The sequence below is a fragment of the Rhinoderma darwinii genome, chromosome 4 (assembly GCF_050947455.1).
Source record: "Rhinoderma darwinii isolate aRhiDar2 chromosome 4, aRhiDar2.hap1, whole genome shotgun sequence".
In the NCBI taxonomy this organism is placed as follows: Eukaryota; Metazoa; Chordata; class Amphibia; order Anura; family Rhinodermatidae; genus Rhinoderma; species Rhinoderma darwinii.
The window spans coordinates 374,263,976-374,289,261 of record NC_134690.1 but is presented as its reverse complement, the minus strand read 5'-3'; the positions used below and the strand labels follow the sequence as shown (position 1 = coordinate 374,289,261).

Sequence of the window (25,286 nt, the reverse complement as noted above, 5' to 3'; positions counted from 1 at the left end):
AGCGTAGTCAACTATGTTATTTAATACAGAGACATCCCACTTATAATAGAATTCAATGGGGGACATTTGGCATACAGTGGCATACGTTGGGAGTATTTCCCAACGTACACCGCAGTGTGAATAGAATATTTTCCCCCTAAGATGAGGATAGTTGCCTTCTGACTCATAGATGTTATTTTGCTTTGATGTGTATCAACGCTGCAGGTAGATTTACCCTCTTCTTTGCCAGTGGCATCTGAGAATAGGAAATGTCATTGACCGTAAGTGTGGTGAGACATTCATTTATGGCCAGCTTTGGGCCTCATTCACACATTGCAGATTTGGACAGCATATTGCACCAGTGTTTTAAAGCTAAAGAAGTAGAAATTATACTTTCCGTTATATTTTCCAGGTATTTGGGATCCCATTCTGGTTTTGGCTTCAAAATACTGACCAAATGTGCAAATTATGAATAAGGCTTTACCCTCTCTCCGTGAAGTATCACATTTATCCTTCTCAGCTTGACCTCTTGAAAAACTTTGCTAGCACTTTTAAACATACATTTCCTCTGTAGACTATAGTTATGGAGCACGCCAAACTCTGACCCGATTCATATTAAAAGTTTTTTTTGGAGAATAAAACTTTGGCCTACTTGGTATAGGCCATCAATGTTTGATTGCTTGGATGTCTTACCCCCGTTGATCTGAATGAAGGGCCCTTTGTTCTGATAAGACGCTATCGATGGTTTTAATCCCAGTAGTCTTTTAATAGTCTGTTCTGTGGAGTCCCCAAACATGGCAATGTCATATATTGTATAACGTGAAAAAGATGGCATATTAGTTGAATATTCTGTTGCAGCTTTAATAAGAGACAAATTCCAGTAATTTTTTGTGGGGGTTAGTTAATGAAAAATTTTTCTTAACACCTTAGTGACCACCAATACGCCTTTTCACGGCGGTCACTAGGGGGCCTTAAGCTAGGCCGTCACCTTTTCACGGCGGCCCAGTCTAAGCCCTGCACAAGAGTCCCGTGCAGGCTGGAGCCTGGGCTCGACTGTCTAATGACAGCCGGACTCCTGCTCCAATGACCGCAATCGAAGCTGACTTCAATCGCGACCATTTAACTTGTTTACTTGTTTACAGAGGGAGGGAGCTCCCTATATCACCCATCGACAGCCTCCGATAGGGTGCCATGGCAGCCGGGGGCCTTATAAAAGCCACGTCCTAATAGATTGCATGTCCGTTTTACACTGACAGGCAATAATGCCCTGGTATACTAAGTATACCAAAGCATTATAGCAGCGATCTAAAGATCGCACAGTGAAGTCCCCTAGTGGGACTAAAAAAATAAGTAATGTGAAATAAAAATTACAGTAAAACCATAAATAAAACCATTTTTTCCATAAAAAGTGGTTTTATTTAGTAAAAGTGTAAAAAATAAATAAAAGTACACATCTATGGCATCACCGCGACTGTCATGACCCAAACAATAAAGTTAATATCTAATTTAAACCGCAAGGTGAACACCGTGAAAAAAAAATGCAAAAAAACAATGGCGACATTCTTATTTTTATCCATTGCCCCCCCAAAAAATCATAATAGAAGTTAATCAATAAGCCCACGTACCACAAAACAGTACTGATCAAAACTACGACTCGTCCCGCAAACAACAAGCCCAAAAAATCACTACATTGACGGAAAAATAAAAAAAGGATGGCTCTTGGAAAGCAACGATGCAAAAACAAATAATTTTAGTTCAAAAGTGTTTTTATTGTGCAAAAGTCGTAAAACATAAAAAACCCATACATATGTGGTATCGTCGTAATCGTACCATAGAATAAAGCTAACGTGTTATTTACGTAAATTTAAAACCCCAAAAAAAGTTAATAAAAGTTCATCAAAAACTGATATGTACCCCAAAATGGTGCCATTAAAAAGTAAAACTAATCCCGCAAAAAACAAGTCCTCATACAGCTATGTCGACGGAAAAATAAAAAAGTTATAGCACTTTGAATGCGACTATAAGAAAAAACAAAAAAAAATTGCCTGGTCATTCAGGCCTAAAATAGGCTGGTCACTAAGGGGTTAATTGCGCATGCCGTATACTTTGCATGTAAACAATCTCAACCTATGTAAACAAGTGATAAGTACCGTTTTAGGGGCATCACTGCAAAGTAAAATTATTCTCAATATGTCGTGTGTTTGGACTCTTTCTCTTGTAGGAGCGCATTGGATTCAACCACAGTAATAATTCGCTTTTTCGCTGTTACTTTTGACCGATTTGAATATTTGTCCAACATCATCTCATAACTGGTGTATCGTTTGTGTATTTACTGACATACTGCAAATGTCACCTCTGACCTGATACACAGTCCAACACTGCGTGAATATTCATTGTCAAACCATTGATGAGTCGGCCTATCAGCATCAGCATCTTTGTTTGTTATCTTAATTGAGGAAAAGCAATTTAGTTTACCGTTTAATTGCAAACCTGTCCAGTAGCTGATTAGTTTCACACTTAACCTGTGACTGCTCCTGTGTCTCTCCCTCGCATTCTGTATACTATGAGAATCTCGTTACATTCTTGTAGTGATTGTCGAGCATCTAGAATAGACATTTATTTCCAGGACACTCCAAACAGTGTCACTTAAAAGGGTTGTCCAGATTGGGGGCTGTTTTTTATACTGATGACCTACCCACAGGGATAGGTCATCATTATATGATTGGTGGCGGTCCGACACCCGGATCCTGCACTGATCAGCTGTTCCGGCTGCCTCCGGGAGCTGGAACTATGCGGGTGTTGGTGCCGGAAGCAGATAGCTCCACACACTGTATAGTAGCAGAGCTGCAGCAGCCCAGCATGGCCGCTATACAGTGGTCGGAGCCTTCTGCTTCCGGCACCGACCCTGCATTGCATAGCTTCCAGCACCCGAAGGCAGCTGGAATAGCTGATCAGTGTGGGATCTGGGTGTCGGACCCCCACCAATCATATACTGATGACCTATACTGTGAATGATCAGCACATGATAAGCCGAAGTAAAATCAGCTACTTCATATTAAGGGGGGTGGCTGTGATAAGACTACCTGGAATTGCATTTACCGGAGTGGAGTTTCTAGTTGACCATCCCCCACTAGACCAGTCTGTTAACGTGCAAGTTTTTGGTTTGCTTCACGTAAGACGTATTTCCTTATAATTGATTTCCCCTCCCCCTTTTCTTTGCACCTTGAAGTACTGCCACAGCCGTCTTATTGTGCAGTCAATGTCCCTGTTCAGTACCTAGAGTTTCGTGATTTCATAATCCGCTTTCATACATGTTTATGTGGGGATCACAAATATGTGCCATGGCAGCTTTACAGTCGATACATTTAATCGGTGGCCAAAATAGTCCATTGTATTCACAAGCAAATCTATTTACATCGGAAAAGCCCCAATCCCCCTTTTTATTTTTTTTAAGCTCGAAAGTTGGAGCCATAGGGCAAGAGATAAATGAAAGTTCCTCTAAATCCATTGGATAATAGAGGCAGTGTTAAGGCTAACCACGGTGTTGAACTAAACAGAGGGATTACTCCTGGGTTTTGCATCAGTTGTTTTCTGCCGGGTGGCCTCACTTGTCAAAAAAAAGAGGAGAGTGAGAGAATAATGTTTAACGGGAGAACATTCACATGGCACTTTGAGAAAAGGAGTGTATGGCTAATTCCATCAAAGCTCAGAAATCAGTCATTAATTTATTCTAACCTTCAATTGTTGGTCATTTGTGCAACATCTGGCCTCTACGTCCAAGACTCCAAGGCGAGTGAGGGAGCGTCATGACTCGTCTTTTATGAATAGTTTCTAAATTCTGGATTTATATATATATATATATATATATATATGTATATATATTTTTTAATTTTTTTTCGTTAACTGAAAAAAATTCTGCATCTTCTCTACTGCAATGAGTGTAATTATATTTTCTTTTTGCTTTCTGTTTAATACAATTATTTCCATATTACGCTAAGTCCAATGTATGAGACCCAGAGACCGGAAAATATTTTTTTTTATCAAAAATTTAATAATATTCATGAGCCGAAATGGATTATCAATGAAGGCTCATAGTAAGCTCAAATATAATTATTTATTTATATAGGCATCATTGTTGTTTATTTCTGTAAATGTAACCGTTTGCCTATAAGACTTTGTTTCGGGCCACACAGGGTTGGCTCTTATTTCCTCCAAAATATAAGCTTACTGTTTAAAAAAATCACATTTATTTTGTAGGGTATTAGTTTGTAGTATCAACCCAAGGAAAATGATGTGCAGTGCGTCTATGTTGCAAAGTTTTAAAGGGCCCAATGGTTAGATTTCGTAATACGTAGTTTGTTCTATCAAATACATAGAGAATAAATAATGTTTTTCCGCTGTTGAATTACTTTTAAGGCAATTTTAAATTTGACGTATCAGCTATACACCTTTTTATACCACATTGTTCCTATGATTCGATTTCATTATTAGAAAACATAATGGTGCATGTTAATATGCAAAAGAAAAAAGGCCTCCTCTAGAAACAGCGCCACTCTTGTTCATGGGCAGTATTGCAGTTCAGCCTTTTTTATTGGATTGTGGCTGTCCTGCTATACCACAAAGAGCCCATATAGATGGGTGGCAGTGTTTTCTAGAAAAAAAAAGACTTTTCTCTTCTCTCATTCAACCTCTTTAAACAGGAACTTACTAAGCCTGACTTTATTTGTTGTAACTTCAAATTATAAATTTTGGCAAATCTGTAATGACGAAAATGTAAAGTAAAATGTTTGAGCAGCTAGGATTACTTTTTGGAAAAATTGTCAAACATAAATTATAAGCAAAAATAAGATCTTTAGTTAATTGGCAAGATATATATTTTTTTGTTATGACCTTATATCGTTTTAAAATATTCCGCAGCCCTGTACCCCAAAATGCATCCAATCATAGCCCTTGACTCCAATGAAGCTCCCAATCTAATTCTCTGTATCTCACACACATTTGAGGGCCTCCTGACTAACGCCAAATCTAGGGGGATGGAAGGATCGGGCATGTTGGATTTTAGAGTATCGATAAATTTTTATTCCAGGAGATAAGACACTTCTCCCCTTCCTACCTCCTCAATGAATTAAGACAAATGTGCATACTTATTGGGGAGTTGGGAGAGCTAACAAACGTGCTTGGCCAGCTAAAAAAGGGTTTAGAAAAAAAAATAACTTTTTTCTCCCCAGTAACAGCACCACTGTTGTCTGTAGGCTGTGTCTGGTATTGAAGGTCAGCCCTTTTTATGTGAAGAGGGCTAAGCTGCAATACCAAACACAGCCACAAACAAGGGTGGCACTATTCCTGTAAGAAAAAAAAGACATGTTTTTCAGACAACCCATTTAGGGTCTATTTTAAGATCTTATATTTTGGGAGGAAACTGGTGCCAGTAGGAGTCCCACAGGATAAACATCTATTGTCATTGATTTGATTCAAAACCAGAAGAATAACGGTATATACCTGAATTGTAACCCAATTCTTCTTCCCAGTGAAAATCAATATTGTTTTTTTAAGACTTGAACATTCGCTGTCCACAGCAGAAATAATATTTGACAGCTTGTCCGAACCTCAAAGTGACCTTTAATTGTGTTGCTGGACCTTCTAGTTCATTAATAGCCTGAGTCCCGATTGAAAAAGCTGTCAATACAAGGAATGACCCTGATTCTTCATTGAGAGCCTGGGACATACCAGCAGGGCCTAGAACATGTCTTGTTTCCAGATTTGGATCTTAACACTTTTTAGTAGATTTGTTACATTTTAAAAATGACTGGATTTGTATTCCCGTTAAGGTAATAAGCTCTTTATTGCCAAGTAATTAATATGTAAATTAATTAAGTAAATGTAGAGACTTCCCCGTCCTACTATTTCTAGGTAGCAGGAATTTGACATACTGTCATCTAAGATGAGACAAATTGTAAAAAGTGATTTCCATAAACGTAAACCTAGTATGGCCGTGTTCTAAAATGATTCAGAATGCACACATAAGACATGTTTTATCAGGGTGGTCGGGAGATGAGTGACTTTTTTTTTTCCCATTTTAACAGCTTGTGAAATGCGATGTTTGAAATGGTTCTTTGAGAGTGAGCAGATTATGACTTGCATAGTGACTCTTAGCAGCTTTCTGGGAAATGAGCTGTTGACATTCTTTTGGGTCATCATCCAAGATAGGAGGGCAGCCGCAAGGATTTAGCAGATAAATTCATCCAAAAAGACTTTTATCCATTTAACTGCAACTTGGAGACGTGTAGGGACGGCAGCATTAATGTAGTCTTTATAAACCATCAAAGTAAGCCTTATGTATAATAAAAAATCAAATGGGCAGGGTAATAACTTGCAGAGGTCTTCTGAGAGGTAATACGTTATTTACATAATTCCGAAGCATAAACCAATCTTGCCAGGAGTCTCCTTTCCTTCTGTAGAACAGAGATGTATTTGTTTAAAGATGTACTTTTTTAATATTGTAGGAAAACGGTTTTCTCCTGTTCATCCTCAGGTTCTTAATAAATATTCACATTTCAGCTAATTGCTTTATCGTGTGGGGCTGGAACATCTTGACGGCCTTAAGACTCCCCCACCCCTCGTAACAATTTACTTCACTTGCGTTTTTTTTCCTCAGCTTTTTTTATTGAAGTGTTGAGGTAAGGTCACAGCTGACCGCAGAAGCCGATAAATTGGTGTAATTTTTCCTGTATGAATGGGGAGTGAAAACTTTGTGACTTACGCTATAGTGATACTATAGGCCGACCATTCAGGAAAGGTTCCCACAATGCCTTGTACAGCCCAGGAGCTAGCAAACACCCTGCTGCGTTAAAAAACTCCCCAAAAGACAAAAGCACAATGAAATAGAAAAGCTTACCACCGGCAGCTTTCAAAACGACAAACGAGCCAAACTATACATCTCCACCACTCCAGTTTGGTCAGAATGCTAATGAGCTTGCTCTGATCTTTACTTGGCTTCCCGTGTTTTCTACATCTTCAAGGACCACATGGCGCTAGCAAAATAAAGACAACTAAATGAGAATTTCAAATGCTTTTTGTGTCCAGGCCTTGGTGCTTTTCAATTGACGCACTCTTTGGCTATTCTGCATTAAAAAAAAAATAATAATACAACAGGGGGCTGCGTCTGAACGCTCCCAACTGAGGTACATTTTGACAAAAGTAAATTAGTGTGATGAGGAAAATATGAGAGAAATTCTGATTAATTTCCACTTCATCATATCAATGACACCTTCAGCCTCACTCACGCTCTCCTCAGAAGAGATCGAGATAAAAGATGAATGAGTCTGCTATTCACAATGAATGCCTAGTGGGATTTTTTTTAATTTTTTTTTTTTAAATAGCCACATTGGACATAAAAGGCACTAGGAAGTACTCTGCATTAGCAGTTCAGATCACTAGTTAATGGGATGATGTCTTTTTTAGCTTTTGTCACAAGATTATTAGAAAGGATGGGATTCTGTGTCCATCATTTCATACTATTAAGTGCCTGTTGAGCACAAGTGCTAAAATGCAGGTTTCTGTATATTGTTTCTCAGGCAAAGTAAAGGGCGCTGTGGAGTGACACCGTCTGTGTTGTTAGCAGGTGATTTATTTTATATACACGATATGAATTGTAAGGATCCCGCTTTGTATAACTGGTATCACAGCTTTACAGTGTTAGGGCCTGTTCACATCACCGTTTGCTTTCCGTTCCGGGGGTTCCGTCGGAAGTTTCCGTCGGGTGAACCCCGCAACGGAAAGTGAAAGTGAAACCACAGCTTCCGTTTCAGTCACCATTGATGTCTATGGTGACGGAAACATGGCTAATTGTTTCCGTTCGTCACCATTCCGGCAGGTTTCCGGTTTTCCGACGGAATCAGTAGAGCAGTCGACTCCGCTATTGATCCCTTCGTTAAAACGGAAACCACTAGCGATGTTTCCGTCACCATTGATATCAATGGTGACTGAAACGGAAGCTGTGGTTTCACTTTCCGTTGCGGGGTTCACCCGACGGAAACCTCCGACGGATCCCCCGGAACGGAAAGCGAACGGTGATGTGAACAGGCCCTTACTTACATTTTTCTGCATTTTTTTTTTTTTTAAATCATTGGTCTACAGACTGCACTGTAACTCCCATGTGGCCCTATGTCATGCTTGGCTACAACTGGACTGTTAGATCTACAAACGGCTGGATAGATTTTCTGCAGAAAAATTCAGTACTGGATTGCGTTTGACTCATTTTAGATATCGCTATATGGATTGGGGTGTGCAGTATCCCCAACAGTTCTTTTGAATCATAATTCTGAGTATGAAGGGCTAGTGCGTGTGATGTTATCTCTTTGTACTCTGTATTATGTATGTAGATTATCATCCTGCTTTTTAAGTTTGCCTTCGAAATCTAACACACTGTAAGGCAATGCAAACTGATACGTAAGTCATGTATTATACCACAGCGGCACTATGTCAGAATTCAGTCATATAGGATTACATGTGATGACTCTTCCATTATGTTTAGTTTGATCTGTTTTTCGTCAAGTCCTTATAACTATACGTCCTATAAGGTTACATTTAGTGTTACCATCAGAAACTATTACTGAAGTCGTTAATTATACATACAATATAGTCACAATTGAAGCGTAACGATCAATACAAAAAAAATCTCCCGGACAGCTGTAGATACGTTATAAATGTAGTTCAGCCATAAATGTGTGTAACATGAATTTTGTTGGGTCTTTTATCCTTCCTGCTGCCGGTTTCTGTAAATGTCCCTCTTCTCTCTCTCCCTGCTTGCTGAGTAGACACTCTTCCTGGTGTGAGGAAAGAGTTGTGATGAGTGCTCTGAGCCAATCAGATATTTCACTGAATCATTCAGTGAGAAACTGCAGCTGCATCCCCCTCCTCTCCATCCCAACTTTAGGTTATGTTCAGACAGAGTTTTTTGACGCGGAAACCGCGCCAAAAAACTTGTCAAAAACGGCCCGAAAATGCCTCGCGGGAGAAAGAAGCGACATGCCCTATCTTGGGGCGTTTTCGCCTCTGACCTACCATTGACTTCAATGGGAGGCAGAGAAAGCGTATTTTGCGGCGTTTTATGCCCGCGGCTCTCAAAAACGCTGCGAAAATCTGCGTGCAGGGAGAGGAAAATTTCGCCTGCAAAAAACTCTGTGTGAACATAGCCTTTCTGTACTGTTTTACACTAGATGGTTTTTTGTTTTTATGTCTGAGTAGGCTTGTAAATATTTAAAGAGAGAACGCAGGGAAAAGGAGTACTACAGGCTTCTAAAGGGCCAGTTCACACTGAGTTTTTTTACGCGGAAACAGTGTTGGAAAACACGCCAAAAAACAGCCAAAAATCATTTCAATGGGAGGCGGAGGCGTTGGCGTTTTTTTCCCGCGTGTGCGGAAAAACAGTCTTGTGAGAAAAAGAAGCGACATGCCCTATCTTCGGCCGTTTACGTCTCTGACCTCCCATTGACATCAATGGGAGGCAGAGAGAGCGTATTTTGCAGCGTTTTTTGCAAATGGCGTGCAGGCAGATCAAAATCTGCCTCAACATTCCAGACGCAATTTTGAGGCAGAATTTTCTGCCTGCAAAAAACTCAGTGTGAACATAGAAAAAGGGTGAGGTAGATGCAGCTTTCCACTAATAAGAAATATTGCAGAGTTTCATATATTCACATGTACTACTGATTTATGAAAGTAAAAAAAAAAAAGTATATTCTTAAAATAACAAAACTGTTATGCAATGTTAGCTAATTTCCTTATTCCAGATTACTACTGTTTGGTGTTTTCATCAATAGATATTTTGTAAGCCCTAAGGTCCATGGTCCCCAATAGCTTTCCTAACATTATCCTATTATCTATCTGCCCTTAAGGCAGTTAAAGGCAACTTTCACCGACTGCCATATTTGTTACAACAATTTATGTACTTTTGGAGGATTTTTTAATTTTTTTTTAAGAAAACTTAATTGTGCCAGCATTTCATACATTCATAGTCGATAATTGTCCAAAAATTAGGTAAATAAATACATATATTTCACATGAAACAGACCAGATGAGGTTGTCTGGGTGCACAATGCAGGTCCCACAACAGTTCAGCTGAATGAACAGTCATCACTCCAGGAAACATTGCATGAACATATTTACATAATCCACTAATGGTGATGTTTTGACTTGACCCAATTGCCTGATAGTAGCCTGTGCAGTCAAAATGGCTTTGCTGCAAGTTCCATCATGTCCGCATTAAGATGAGTAATGTGGTAGAGGTTCAAATATCAGTATTTCGGCTACTTACGAGTGCGTGAACGTTAACTGCACTAAGGTGTGCCTAAATCGAAAAAATCCTTATTTTTTTTTTACATTTTCCTCCTTAGAGAATTGTAAAGTTGGTAATCTTCTCTAAACTGCTAGTTTTGACTACAAGACTTTCCCTGAATACACAAAATTAGCTTATTATTATTATTAAAACCATAAATTACAAGTTATATTTTTTTTCATTTTGGGGCAGATTTAGGAAACCAGCTTTCTTAGAATATTGACGTCTTCCGCAGATGGTGTTTAAAAGTAAATTTCTATTTGACCAAGTTCAAGGAATAACGTAAATGCAATTCTTAAGTCTTTTCTATGTCGAATCCATTTTGTGGAGGGACAAAATTGCCCTTTCTTCCCCCTTCTTTTACTAAACCGCTAGAATGCAGCCTCCTTTTTATTTTTCAGTTACAAGACTGCTCAACCACTATAGCCTACTCCAAGTAATTAAATCAATTCTTTGTACTTACTATATTCTCCTCTAGTGACGGTACGAGATCTGATTATATGCTTCATGCATATTCAAAGTGAGCTACTGACAGCTCTTTAATGAGCTCTTACTTAATCAGGGTGAACAATGTTCATCTTGTGGGTTTTTTTTTCTTCATCCTCCTTACACATTAGCTTGAAGAACATTTGGGGAATAAAGTGAAACATTCTACATTCATTTACAATATGTACAAGTATATATACGGGATCTTGAAAGGCATTTGTGTGGTATAAAATCCATTTCTCCTTAATAGTTTGGGTAAATTGGATTACTAGTATTGGATTAATTAACAAATGGGTGAAGAAGAATTGATAAAATGCTAACTGAGATCACAGGCTTGAATATTTTTTTCTTTTTGGAGAAAAGGCAGAAGGGTTCTTTAAGTAGTTCTTAAATGCAAGATTAATTTGGTAAAAACCTTTTGTCTCCTAGAAGGGAGACACGACAAGATTGATGCCGCTAACATGAACTCCTGTTCTGAGAACTTCTAAGATATCTGGTTGTAAACTTGCAATTAATGACCATTATTACTAAAGTTAGGCTGGGGCTCCAATTCTGCCCCTGATTTCCGATCACAGTGGCCATGACTACAGTGGCGCCCACAAAATGGTATCTGCCTATAGGGCTCTATATTTCTTCTCCATGGACACTCTCCATGTATACAAACACTGAATTGCCTTTAAAGAGTTATGGCCATCCTATAAAGTGATGGTATAGTACTCTGATATGATATCACTTAATGATTGGTGGAGGTCCCCACCAATTCAAAAGAATGAAGAGGCCACAGCGCTGATTTAGTGCTGCATCTCCTTCTAAGTTTTTCCTTAACTGCACCTTTTTCTGGCCATCCCGATGTGCAGGGAACTACAGCCATTTAATCTAATGTGTATGGAGACAGCTCAACTGTCACCAAATCGAGACATCAGGGACACCAGGAACGGACATGTTGGATTTTACCATGCCCCATCCCTTGGGAGATGAGCACTGGCAGAACTTTGTCCCTCTCTTTCCATATGGCAGAAAAATGCTTGGCTGATCCAAACGTGTGTTTTTATAAGGGAATTGCCGACCGTTGTATTAGGTGTATCACCAGCTAAACAACAGTATGAACTGTCCCTACCATTTGTTAGTGGGTCCCACCTTTTTTAGGGGGGTATGATGTCAATCTAATGTCTGAGGGATTTTAAAGACCTCTCCCAAAATCTGATCCAATATCGAAGAGGTTGGGTTCTTCCTGTCTGATTCAGTTGTTTTTTTTTAGAAAGTTATCTGGCAGTTATTCATCTCTATTTGCTTCCATGGAATTCACATACTTATTCGGTCAAGCTACAAATGTATGTTAATGGGGGAATTAGTCATTTTAATTGCCTCTTATAATGGACAATTATTGTGTCTATGGCAGCTTCAAGTCGAAAACGCAGGTGGTTATGCGCGCAGGGCCTAAATGAAATGCAGGACATTTACTAGACATGGTCCTGTTATAAAGTGGCTTTCAGTAAACTGTCATGTATGCTCTCGGGAAACGCTTCCACTTGCTCTAGTGTTTGATGGACACCATGATACAATTGCTTTCAGTACAGAACACATGTTTACCTCATGTAGAGATTTTATTAATTGTTCTACGTCTCTTCCTTTTATGTGGCTAGTATTGTTTGTACATCAGAGCGTCTGTCAAGTAAAGGTCATCAATACATTTCACAACGAACCTCTTCATCAGTATCTGAACTAAAGAGAAGACAGAGTCTTGGATTTCCGCTGGGAATTTATTTATAGTCAAATAATATTCGTACAGAATGCTGTAGTATATTTTTGTTTTATTTATACTTCTCCCTTCTGAAATTTTCTAACTATTGTCATGAATTAACATTGTCCCGGATGGTTTTGTCCCGGATGTTTAATGTACATAGTGTTGATGATTTATTTTTTTTCTACCTCCTTTAACATTTTCCTTGACTTTGATTTGTATAATGAATTTTACCTACTCAAGCTTGAGGTCTATGTAAGTAAGTAAAAAAAAAAAAAAAAAATTCCTTTTTCCAACAGGGCTTAGACTTGTTGGTTTTTTTTCTCCATATTTTTTTTTTTTTCGTTTCAATAGTTTTTATTGGTATTTGTAACTATATATATATTTTTTTTTTATATCAAGAAAATTTGCTGTCCAGTCTAGAGCCTCCCATGTGTTTTTGTATTAAACAACGCTTAACCTTTAAAATTGGGAATTGACGCAGTGAGACCTATTGATTTAAGGGTTCACCATTTACACCTTTAGTCAAAATTTGACTAAACTTACTTTCTTGTCTTGTATTATACTCTAGAGCTGTATTTAAAATGTTGTTGCTTGACACTGAAATCCATTTGGCAACTGCCACACCCCTAACCGCATAGTGGACCTCCTACAATGCAACGCAAAATGCTGCACTTCAGGTTCAGACTGTTTTTTTGCTAGGTTAGATTACGGCACAGTGCCTGATGTACAGACTACACCTCCTAGAATGCAGATCACCAGAGCAGGCTCTGTACAGACACTGAACCATCAAGAAATACTAAGAAATCTGAGCTCAGTAGCCCATAGTATTGTGAGTACAGCTCAGGGTGAGGATGGGCTATAAGACATGCTGGGCTGTTCATTTGCATGTAATCGCAGAAGTGTAAAGACCTAGTGTTCAGATTATAGAAGTGGTGTTCATATTATAGAAGAGTTTATTCCAGTAACATTACCTATCGGCATATGTGTAGACACATCAATGTCCAAGAAAAAAAAAATCTCCATAGCACATAAGTATGTATCATACAAAATTCAAATACTTTATTTAGGGATACCATAAAATCAAGTTGGCCATCAAGACTTAAAATGTGCATACAATTAAAAATAATCAATAGTGTGGTGGTGGGTAGGGGACCACAGCAATATGACACAATTTATAATAAAGCGTGGTACAACAAATAAACTTTGAGGGAAGACCAGTAAATATATACAGTCCATTCCTATACATAGGTGCACTTCCAAAAGAAAGAATAATGACCCAATACTGCATACTGTTCCCCCAACACACAGCCACCATGCTAGAAGCCCCGACACGCGTTTCGCAGTCAGCTTTTTAAAAGCTTATTCCAGTAACATATTGGGACTTTCTTGTGTAAATAGTATTGGTAGATAAGGTCACAATTCAGTTTTTTTTTAAAAATGGGGCGTATACAGGTACGACATACATTTTTATATAAAAATTCATAATTCAGTCATCATACAATGACCGGACATGGTCATACTCCAACAAATCGCTGTTTTAAAGGGATTGACTCACGAACATGACCACTTTTTGAATACATCTTCTCTAACTCCTGGTGATCAGCTGTTATTACCGGGGGAGATCACATCTGGCCAGACATTTCCTTGCAGCGGCTGATATGTAGCATTACCTGGCAGCTATTCAAATGAATGGCCAACCATGTAATTCATGGACGGGACTAGTCCACCACAGCGGGCACTTCACACTGGTTGTCCTCCTGAGACTACCCCTTTAATTGGACTTGTGAGACATTTGCCTCATATGTTGTGAGACATTTTATGCATATCTCATACAGTGGAGAATTTTTCTCAAACACAAAATATGGTCATTCAAAGCAAACGTTTGTTGTAAATTTTTTAGCAATCAACAAATCTTGTTTGGAAAATAATGTTCAAATAGATATCCCCCAATACCCATAGCATATACATACTATTTTATATATTTCAGATATTTTTTCTCCATTAGTGACTGTAAATTGCAACATTACTAAGGCAGCATTTTATTCTGCCCTCCACAGATATAGCCGTATTCACAAAGATTCTTCAGCGGGTGTTTTAACATTCATTAAGCCGCGGAGCCCCTGCAATCCTTTGGCCAGGGTTTTGTTGAAGAACATTTTCATAGATGGCAGATTATACTTTTTGATTAACCCGGAGTCTAAGTATATAGCAAATAGCTTGTTAAATCAAGTATTGTCCAGGGAAGCCATCTGTTTGTCCAGTATTGAGAGCCTTTTCTTATCTGTTATTAGTTATTGACAAAACATTATCTGACCGGATTTTGTGCATTTCCCCCCCTAGCTTTGGAATACTAAGGAAGTAAAGGATGAGAGTGACATTACTTTATATTTATGGGCTGTGCATACAGTGGCTCTGATGATGCTGATAAAAAGCTGCAGCGGAAAATTGTGTGCGTATCTGTGTACAAAGGATTGTGTCTACAACATTCAACATATAAATGAAGTGTATTACAGAATATTACACCCACCACCCGTGTTCTCACCCGCTCCTCCTGAATTGTTTACACAGTGGGATGTTTCCACATTGAAGTCATGGTTTGCCCTCTGTTAAAAAAATAAATACATATATATACATATATATATATATATATATATATATATATATATTTATTTATTTATTTTGGTTTAAGCGTCATTTGTTCTATAACCCCTCCTGGGATATTTACCTTCAGCATACAGACATTATACATGTTCTTTATGGTTAAATTTTTCTTTTATAACTGTCTACATTTTAATGTGTGCAGTATTTTTTTTCCTCCTATCAATCATGGTAGAGATATGTGGAGAAGGATAATGTTTCCAAGAAATAACAAATACAGATGTTGAAAGCGTTATTCTCCGCTTCAAATTATATTTTCCTCCTCAGTGTGAACAAGATCTTACAATCATCTGTACGGATTTAGATTTATCGTCTTTGCTGCGGTTTGCAAAATTCTCATTAAAAAAACCTTCAAAACCGCAATGAGGGAATAGGCCATTAAAGGTTTTTTCTAGTTACATGTAAATATAGCATAACTAAAACCTTAAAACAAAGCTTAAAGGCTATGTACTCCTTTGAGATCTTTTATTTTAATTTTATTATAATTCATTTAATATATATCCGTGTATTTGGTGCAACTTTCGAAATACTTTTTATTAAAAATAATTTTTACCTTTTTGAGATATAGCTGCTTTGTATCTGCAGGATTCACCTGTTATAGATCACATCTAAGGCATGCACGTGACCGTAATTTTGATCAGTAATTACGGATCCGTAATTGTGGATCAAAATACGGAACCATTAATTTCTATGGCCCACGTACACCACCTTGTATATTTACAGATCAATGTCCGGGCCGTAGAAATGACCCGCAAAAAATAGGACATGTCCTATTTTTGGATTTTGCGGACCGTTCTCCTATGCTTTATAATGGGAGCAGGGGTGACAATCCACGGCCGTCCATGCCCGTAATCACGGACAGTGCACAGGGCTACGGCTGTGTGCAGGGTGCCTAAGTTATGAACATAGATGTGATCCATAACCGTTCAATCCTGCGTGTCAGAGACACGCAGGGACCCACTGGCACTGAAGCCGCTGTATAATTTTGAATAAGTATATGGAAAGTTGCACCAAACACGCCGATTTACATTTTTATTGGAGACATCTTGAAATAGAAACTCAAACTATATTTTAAAAAATATATTAGACCGTTGCAAAACCAGTGGCGTACATAGATCGGGGCCCTGTATAAAAAAAATAAAAATAAAATGGGCCCCCATTTTGGTACCGGGTTTTGCTACCAGGAGGGCCTTTTTCTTGTTTCCCTCTTTGCCCTTCCCTTTCCGTGACCCATGAGCCGATTTGTTTGCACAATACAGTTCCTCTGGAGACTGGAGTTCTGCACAGGTACTCACTGCAAAATAGTTAATGGGATCAACTTGTTCTGCGCCCCTTAGCAGCTACATGGTCTGCCTCTATGGTCGTACGCCCTTGTGCACAACTTTTATAATCCTACAATGGTTAAGCTTTATTTACAATAAAAAGTCAATAAAAAAAAAACAAGTTTTATTTAATTTTGTGTTATAGCTGATACTATGTCTTCTTTAGTTCAATCTAAAAACATATAAATTATTTCACATGTATCAATAGGGCTGATCTGGCTGGTTTTCTGAGAGTTTCTGTAATATTTGGCCATATACCATTCAATAGTTTGGATAAACATTTCAATTCAACTGGGCACAATTATCCCAAGAGCATCCATGATGGATTTGTATTTGTTACTGCATGGAGAGTGATAAAACTATCCAATGTAATCTCCTTTGCAACTTGGTCGCTGATATCTCAAGGATGGTGCTGTATGTATGTATGTATGTATGTATGTATGTATGTATGTATGTATGTATGTATGTATGTGTGTGTGTGTGTGTGTGTGTGTGTGTGTGTGTGTGTGTGTGTGTATGTGTGTGGTCACTCATATATATCTTTATAGTGTGAGCTATGGATGTATAGTAAACATAGACTTCAGTGTATGCAGTGTATAGGCTCATCGTATGGACGTGTATGTGTAAGCAAGAGTAACCGAACATCACTGCTGTAAAAAAACAAGAATATTGTGTGTATTTATTACGCTCTTTGACTTGTGTATGTGTTTATTACCGTCTTTGACTTGTAATTTTTCTCTTTTTTTAAATTCAGGAATGTATACAGAGGAAGAAGAGACGTTGATGCAGGAATGGTTCATGCTTGTAAACAAGAAAAATGCCCTGATCAGACGAATGAACCAGCTCTCACTTCTGTAAGTACATGGGGCACCTGTCTCGGTTACACTTATGATAGTACATGTTATGATTTATGCAAAAGTAATTCTATGCAGTCTGCTCTGACTTTTGTCTCTATTCGAGTCTTTCTGCCCTCCAGTGATATTGGCGCCAGATAAGTATTGTTTGGATCTCTCCGATCCTAATGTCTTTACACTTTGACTGACGCATGTAAACATAAATGGGTTAACGATTCTCGGGCTGCACCCATCTCTTTTGCCCTGTGACTCAGGAAAATTAAAACGAACGCTTCCATTTCTATTGTCACCCATTATTTCCTGTTCTGTTTGGCTCTCAGAAGAGGGATTATCGTCAGCTAATAATATCCAACACTGGTGACAAGGATCTGAGTAACTCACTCGCTAGTTATGTTATGACATGCTTAGGATCTGTTATGGTGTTGACCCTGGAAGGGAGGATTAACGGCAAAAGAAAACAAAATATATTAGAATACCTGAAGGTTAAAATAATTATATTAAAGTTGCCTCTGCTCGTAAATATGTGCATTATATATATATATATATATATATATATATATATAATTTATTTGTGTGTGAAATGGGAATTAGGGGGTCCCATATGTATATCAGATTGGGACCCCTTGCTGTTTTACACCTCCAGATATCCCCATGCAATAACAAGAGCGACTAGTGCTTGATTGCCCCCTCCCCATGCTATGACCTGTAGGGGAGAAGAGCCATGTGGGCCCGGTTATCTCGAGGAGCATGGGGCCAACCTTTAAAGGGCTTTTCTCTAACTGGCCCCATAGCAACCTCAAGGGTTGGCTTTTTGTTATGTAAGACCTTGACTGTTGCTATTGAAAATGATCAGCATATACATTAATGTAAAGTTGTTTTTTGTCACAATTATATCTGTGTGTTTTTTATAATATTTAGTCCTAGGATATTTTTATAGGACACTTTACATATGAACTGTACATGGTGCAGGGTAGACTCGGTGACTAAACTTTGTGAAGTTGTGTTTCCTGCAGTCGGTCTTCCCGTCTCCTCTTTGTTTGTGTATCATTTGTGTGAAGTAGCTTATTGCGGTAGAGTAAAGTCATTTATGAGTTCCCTAAATCAATGCACACTTAAGGTCCCTTTAAGTGTTTAATGATTTAGTAATTAACATATTGATGAGCTCAGTTTTTACTTCTCTCTCAACTTGCCTATAGGGAAAAAGAACATGACCTAGAGAGAAGGTTTGAGCTACTGAACAGAGAGTTACGAGCAATGCTTGCTATCGAAGGTAAGACGGAAATGGGGTGTTAACCTCTTGTGCCTGATAATAATCCAACTACAGAGGAAAAATATGTAGTAATAAAATAAAAATAATCTTTAGAGCTGGGATGATGTTTCAGGTTGAAAACAATATAAACATTTGGCTTTGTTACATATAGGGTTGAATTTATTTGCGCTTCACACGCCAGTCTTCAACAGAAGTACGTTGAAGTGTGATGCGTCTAAGAGGCGGGCGCATCTCTGGCAGTCCTAAAGACAGAAAACTAAATATTCGCCTGTTATGAGCTCTTTGTGCTAAAATTTTAACCATTTTCTGTCTAAAAATCATAAATTTGACGGAAATCGATGGCCTCGTCCCTTCTGGGATAACCTCTCCCACTTTTATCAACACTTTTCAAACGACAGGAGAGAAAATGTAAAAAATAATTGCACAAATATGACGTGCGTAGTTTTCCGCTACAAAACTGGCGCTAATGCCTTAATAAATTCCCCCCATATTCCTGTAGATAAGAGTACAACGTCTTGTGTTCTAATCATTGAATGGAGACTGAGTGCAGTTGCACATGACCGAGTGCCACTCAGGCCGATTTTACTAACCCATTTACTTTAGTGGGTGAATCAGGTCCTTTAAAACTGACCAGACTCTCCGATCCATGGAAAGATACAATATGTCCTATCTCTCCATGAATCACGGACGGACCCGGCCGGCACACAACAGTCGTGTGCATTAGGCATAAAGGTGGTTTTACAGGGGGATAGATTTTTGTGCCCGGTAAATGAGCGCCGATCAACAATACAGCAGTATCAACACTGGTTTGCTCCATTTAAAAGGAGCAGTGATCGAAATCTATGAGGTCAACGATTGGTACTACGATCTTTTGTCCCCATACAGTTGGCATATTGTCGGCAGATCATCCCCTGGTTACACAGGGTGATGTGCAGCCGACAAATGACCATTTTCTGGGCCACATGAAAGATCTGACCAGCCAACAAACTAACATTTGCTCATTCATCAACAGGGCAACGATAGGGAATGAGTGTTCATGAGAGCGCTCGTTTCCCCGATCATCGGCTCGTGTAAAAGGGCTATAATAGTGAATAAATGGTTGTGAATTTGGTCTTTTTGATGAAAATTACATGTAATAGTGTGGCAGATTATTTTGGAAAAAAAGCAACTAGTGATTTGTTTCTATTCACATCTGCTGAAGTGTAAGTGGACTGCTGCCATTAGTTAATATTATATAACTGAGCCCCCAAATACCATCTGAAAGCTGAGTGATGTGAGCTGCTCGGTATTGACCTCCCCGACTGTCACTGGGTAATTTCTTTTTTCACCTGATAAGGTTCCTGATCCATATTCAATCAATTGTAATTAGTTTAGCAGACTTTCATGGATGCTGAAAGATTTGTATGGAATAAATGGCACAAGGAATCTGAGAAATTATTAAAGAGTCGCTGACAGCTCGTGGACTTCATCTTTAATATCTCAAACTGTATTGCCACCACTATTGCAACTTCATGCAAACATTAGAGAATACATTCAAATGTATTATGTTATGTTATAGTAGACCAGTCACTGCTTTTCTCTTATGAAATAAACATCCGGCTTGGAGGTCCAATCATCTGCACAATGTTGGGGGTTGCCACTTTCCAGGGTATAAATTGCTCTATAGGAGAGATTGGAGACCTAAAGTCCCACTTCTAGACATTTGCAAGTAAGGTTGCTTATGTGTCATGTGATTGGCTAAAACTTTGTATTTTTTACTAGTGGGACTTGTACACTACTTGTGCTTATTTCAAAGCTCTAGGTATACACTGTATAATTCCTGATGCCGGGCCTGAGGGGGGAGGTGCATGATCTAGCCTGCCATAGTGACCAGTCCGAAATATCATTATTCATCTCAAAGTTAAAAAATAATGGCATGCTTTTGGTTATTTGCCACAAGCAACTCCATTGTTATTACTCAACATTCGTTTCACAAATTCCTCTGAGCTGTATATGCAGAATACAAAGATGGACATAAGTTGTATGAACGTCATATAATAAAAAATAAAGGCATTACCAATAAACTGATGAGGATTCCAATATTGGGTCAACTTTTTAGGAAACCGATATTTTGTCAGAAAAATAAATTAATTAAAGGGGATTTCTGGGAGGATAGCTATAAATGTATGATGGGTAGGGGGTCCGACCTCCAATAACCTCACCAATCCACAAAATATAGGGGTTGCGGCATTCACAACATTGATTATCCAGACACGGCGGCGCTTCTGTAAATGCGACTGTGCCTGGTGCTGCCGCTCAGTTATACTCAAGTCAATATTTCATCAACTAGATAGTAGAAGTATCATTCTCCGTTCTGCTGAATAGGAGGTTCTTGGTAGTCCGACTCTCACCTATCACACATTGATGGTCCGTCCCAAGCATAGGCCAATAATGTATATTCCTGGGAAAACCTCTTTAACATGGGCAGAAAAGGGGTTAAAAGATATTAAGACTCAGAAAAGCATGCAATAAACAGGAACATTACACATTCAGAGCATGACTGCCAATTGTTGGGCATTGCGACATTTTGTGCCCTGCCTTAAGGCCCCATTATACAGGCCAATAATCGGGCAAATGAGCATTCATACAAACGCTGTTTCCCAATCATTGCACTGCGTAAACAAGGCAACGATCAGTCGATTAACGAGCAAACGTTAGTTTGTCAGCTGATCAGATCTTTTATGCGGCCAATAAAATTCTCGCTAGTCGGCAGCACATTTCCCTGTGTAAACAGGGAGATGTCCTGCTGACGTAGTAGAAATTTATGATGACGAGTGATGGTAGCAACGGTCGCTCGTCCCCTTGCATAACTAAAAGGAAAGGAGCAAACGAACACTGATAAACTAAATGTCATCGATCATGTCGATCGGTGCTCGTTTTTACGGCCCATATCAGGCCGCGTGAAGCTTCATCAGTCTAGATACTGATAATCCAGCAGATTTCTAAAACTAGAAATAAATTAAACCGTTCTGAATGGAAGATCTTGCCAATAGCTGGGGAGCTCATTGACTAGTGTGCTGTCCAAAAAGTTCAAAGCCCCTCCAGCATGTCCTCCTTTCAGCTCCACAGCTGTTACATTAGACCTTAGAACACTGCTCACCCTTGGGCCTTTTTCCCACCTCACCACCACTGAATATGGACAAATAGATTTTGGATTAAAATAGTGATCTTGACCCTTCGCCATCCTACCCAAGGAACATCTGTTTTGCGGACTGTCAGCAAAATGTACATTTTCCGTAAGTCAATGCTTTAGAATAGCACTGCTTGACAAATGTGTAATGATGGTCTATTGCTGTGTGCTGGTGTACATACAGTATAATGCAGAAACAAATAAGAAAAATTACATCGGCCTGTAGCAATGCAATATAGCCTTGTGGACTAATACAGAATAAACGCTGTATGATTAAGAGCCGGAACTTCATTTCTTGGAAAACAAAAGGAAAAAAAGCCCTTGTAGTCTTTATTAAACATTTTCTTGCACGTCCAGTGTTTGGCTTTGTAGCTTTTTCATTACATCTTGTCAATTTCACACTGCTGCAAAATGAAAAGTTCTGCCAATTTGTGTGCGTGTGCATCCTAAAAAGTGATTTATTAGAAAGTACAACAGACCGATGTTCCGCTGCGACCTCCAGGACCTTCCTCAAAGCCTAGTCTATTGTAACAACTAATAAATTACTTTCTTTGTCATAGTAACAGTGGACATTGCCCTTCATCTTTTTCACTTTTGTATATCACATTGACATGTTACAATTGACCACTTTTGTTCTAACTAGATGGGTCAGTGATCTCCTCAAGTGCTCTTGGTAGCCAAGGACATGTCAGAAAAAAACAGTTTACAAGTAACGCTCTCTATTCAATTATTACAAAATATATGTTTACTTTTGATAGGCGTTGACTTCTATAGATATGAATTTAAGGCCACTTTTAGGCATTCTTCACATTTTTGTTTTTACTGATTCAAACGGTAGTCTTAACTAATAAAATTATATATCTTTTTATACTTTTAGCCCTTCTATTGTAATTTAAAAAACAAAACAATATTCAACAAAATTAGTTTCGTTTTTGGAGATCTTTAGTAAATGAGTCGTGCTCCGCTTGACTCTGAAGCTCCACTTCTTCCAACACATTTTTGAAAAAAGTGGCAAGGGGCTTCATAAATATGTCGTCTCATCCAAATGCTATATTTTGTCAATGTATTTAGGCTGAAAATTGTTGTAAATACACTAACAAATTTGACGCAATGTTTTTTAATCTGAACTGACTAATTTCTTAATATATCTTTAAGCAGTTAGAGCTACATTTTTTAAAACAGATCTCCAAATCCCCTGCATGGACATAAAATTAAATAATACATTTCTGCCTGCTTGCAGCTGCCACTAGAGGGAGCTTATTGAGTTCAATGTACAAACGGTATGCAGTAATCTCCTACACTCCCCCTAGTGGTGATTGCAAGCAATCAGAATTTCATCATTTAACGCTAAACTGGCTATTCTGTGGATTTGGACCTCTGTATCAGGTAAACGGAGCTCCAACCACTATCAAGATATAATAAGAAATAAAAGAAGACATCATTTTATGTCTATTTAAAAAAGATGGGATTCAAGAGTGGACATTTAAATTATTATTTTCCTCATGATATTATTTTGCTAATAAAAGAAAATTAAATGAAGATTTTACCAGTACAGTCTTGTAGCAGCGGTAACCTTTGTGTCCATGTAGACCAGCCTAGGTGGCTTATAGTGGACAACATTTTCAAATCCTTTTGGTACAGAAAATTCCTCGGCAGCTTAATTCTTTTTCCCACTGGAGAAAATATGGCTTTGCAGAATCGTCTTGTAAACACATGAAATTGTCTGACCATCAGGGACCTGCCTACAGCGGTGACATCCCATAATGAGAGCGGCACTGTACTACATCCTATGGCTATATCATTCTCCAGTAAGTTCATTACATCCTTCGCTGTGGTTGGGCGATGACATGGCACTCTTTGTTCAATAACTATATCTCCAACACTTTGTTCATTGTGATGCACCCTTGGCATATGTTTTGAAGTGAGTACGGTACTTTTCTTTTTGCATAGGTTGAATTTTTTTTCCCTTCAGTTTTGGCTTATATGATAAGCTTTTTTATTTTTAAAATCAATATGTAATCCTGTGGAGGAGCTTATCCCCTAAAACCCCATTTGTAAATCTATTTTAGCTTTGTTACACCGCACAGCCACAGTATTCGGTGGATTGATTAGGTTCACCAGCAGAATCGCCTGCTCTGATGATGATGCAAACTCTTTCAGGATTGCTAGTTGACTGGAACTGAAGATAAGACTTGACTGCAATCCCCTGATGTGCGCTTTACAAAACTAGTGTTAATTTTCATCAAACTGCGCGACTGATTTGTATTGGCCGCACTAAAGATTCAGAACAAGAAACTCTAGATAATATCTTTCACAAATTATAATATCTTTAGTAATTTTGCTGCTGAAATTTTATTGCTGATGCAGTAACATTATTGTGTGCTATGCAGAATAGAGCACATAAGAGAGATAAGCGTTTTATGTACGTTTTACCCTTAAAGACCAATCCTAAAAATCACCAGTAAACAGAAGTCTTTGAGATGTTCTCTTCTCAGTACAAAGATAAAAATAGTGCCCCCTATTATATGGTCTGGTTTTGCATCCAGGACTGAAGAACCTGGTTTTGTTTGCCCCTCAATACCATGACCCTTGGGCCAATTCCCCACTACACTTGTTTGTTAACAGTGTAGTTCCTCTGGGAAGGAGAGTCCTGCTAACCAGTAGCAAAAAGGATGGGACCAAACAAGACCCCATAGCAGCCGCATGGTCTGCGTCTATGATATTTACGCCCTTGTACGCAGCTTTCCTAGAGTCCAGAATGGAAGAACTTCCTAGTTATGCAAATGTTTGAATATGGATGTGTATGACTGTATCAATTTGCAGATTTTATGTAATTCTGCTGGTTGACCACCTCAGTCCAAGGTGTAATGGTGGCCTATATTTCTACAAGATGATGCTACCAACTATTTAACTGATTTGACTACATAAACTACGGATTGCCTTGTATTGTCAGTATGAGATCGAATATCTAACCGTAGTTATTAAAGTGTGCCACAACAATTCATCTTCAAAGTTTAGATTTTTTTTTTTTTTTTAAAACTACCTTTTTTAGAAGACTAAACTCCCTAAGCTCAACAATGCAAAATGATATCGTGAAATAAATAAATGAACACACTACAGATATCTGGACGTGATTGTATTGTACAGGATATGTTTATAAACATCGGATAGCCTTCGAAGAATGGCAAAGAAACAGCAACCATTTGCGTAATTTCTATGTTTTTTTACTACTATTTTTGCAGTCATTTGTTACTTTTCAGCAGAACTCATTCATGTAGTTCTCCATAGACTGGCTTGAATGGTTGATACCGTCTGATACGTACTTGGCAGCATGACCCGAAGAACACTTCACCGTTGAGCAAGCAAACATTTGTCTTTTACAGTATATGTGACTTTAGGGAGGATTCAATATTGCCAATCTAATAGACAAAGGAATTGACTATATCTAGAATAGTTTTATAGGCTCATTGT

At 38.4% G+C, this 25,286-nt stretch overlaps 1 protein-coding gene across 8 annotated transcripts in view; it reads left to right on the top strand.

Moving 5' to 3' along the window:
- Positions 1–25,286, top strand: part of EHBP1 (EH domain binding protein 1) — a 300,325-nt gene that overhangs the window by 261,673 nt on the left and 13,366 nt on the right. For all 8 annotated transcript variants that reach the window (XM_075863149.1, XM_075863153.1, XM_075863152.1 and 5 more), the window contains 2 exons: positions 17,277–17,376; positions 18,573–18,646. In XM_075863149.1, coding sequence (XP_075719264.1) covers positions 17,277–17,376; positions 18,573–18,646 — 174 coding nt within the window. The remainder of the gene's footprint in view (positions 1–17,276; positions 17,377–18,572; positions 18,647–25,286) is intronic.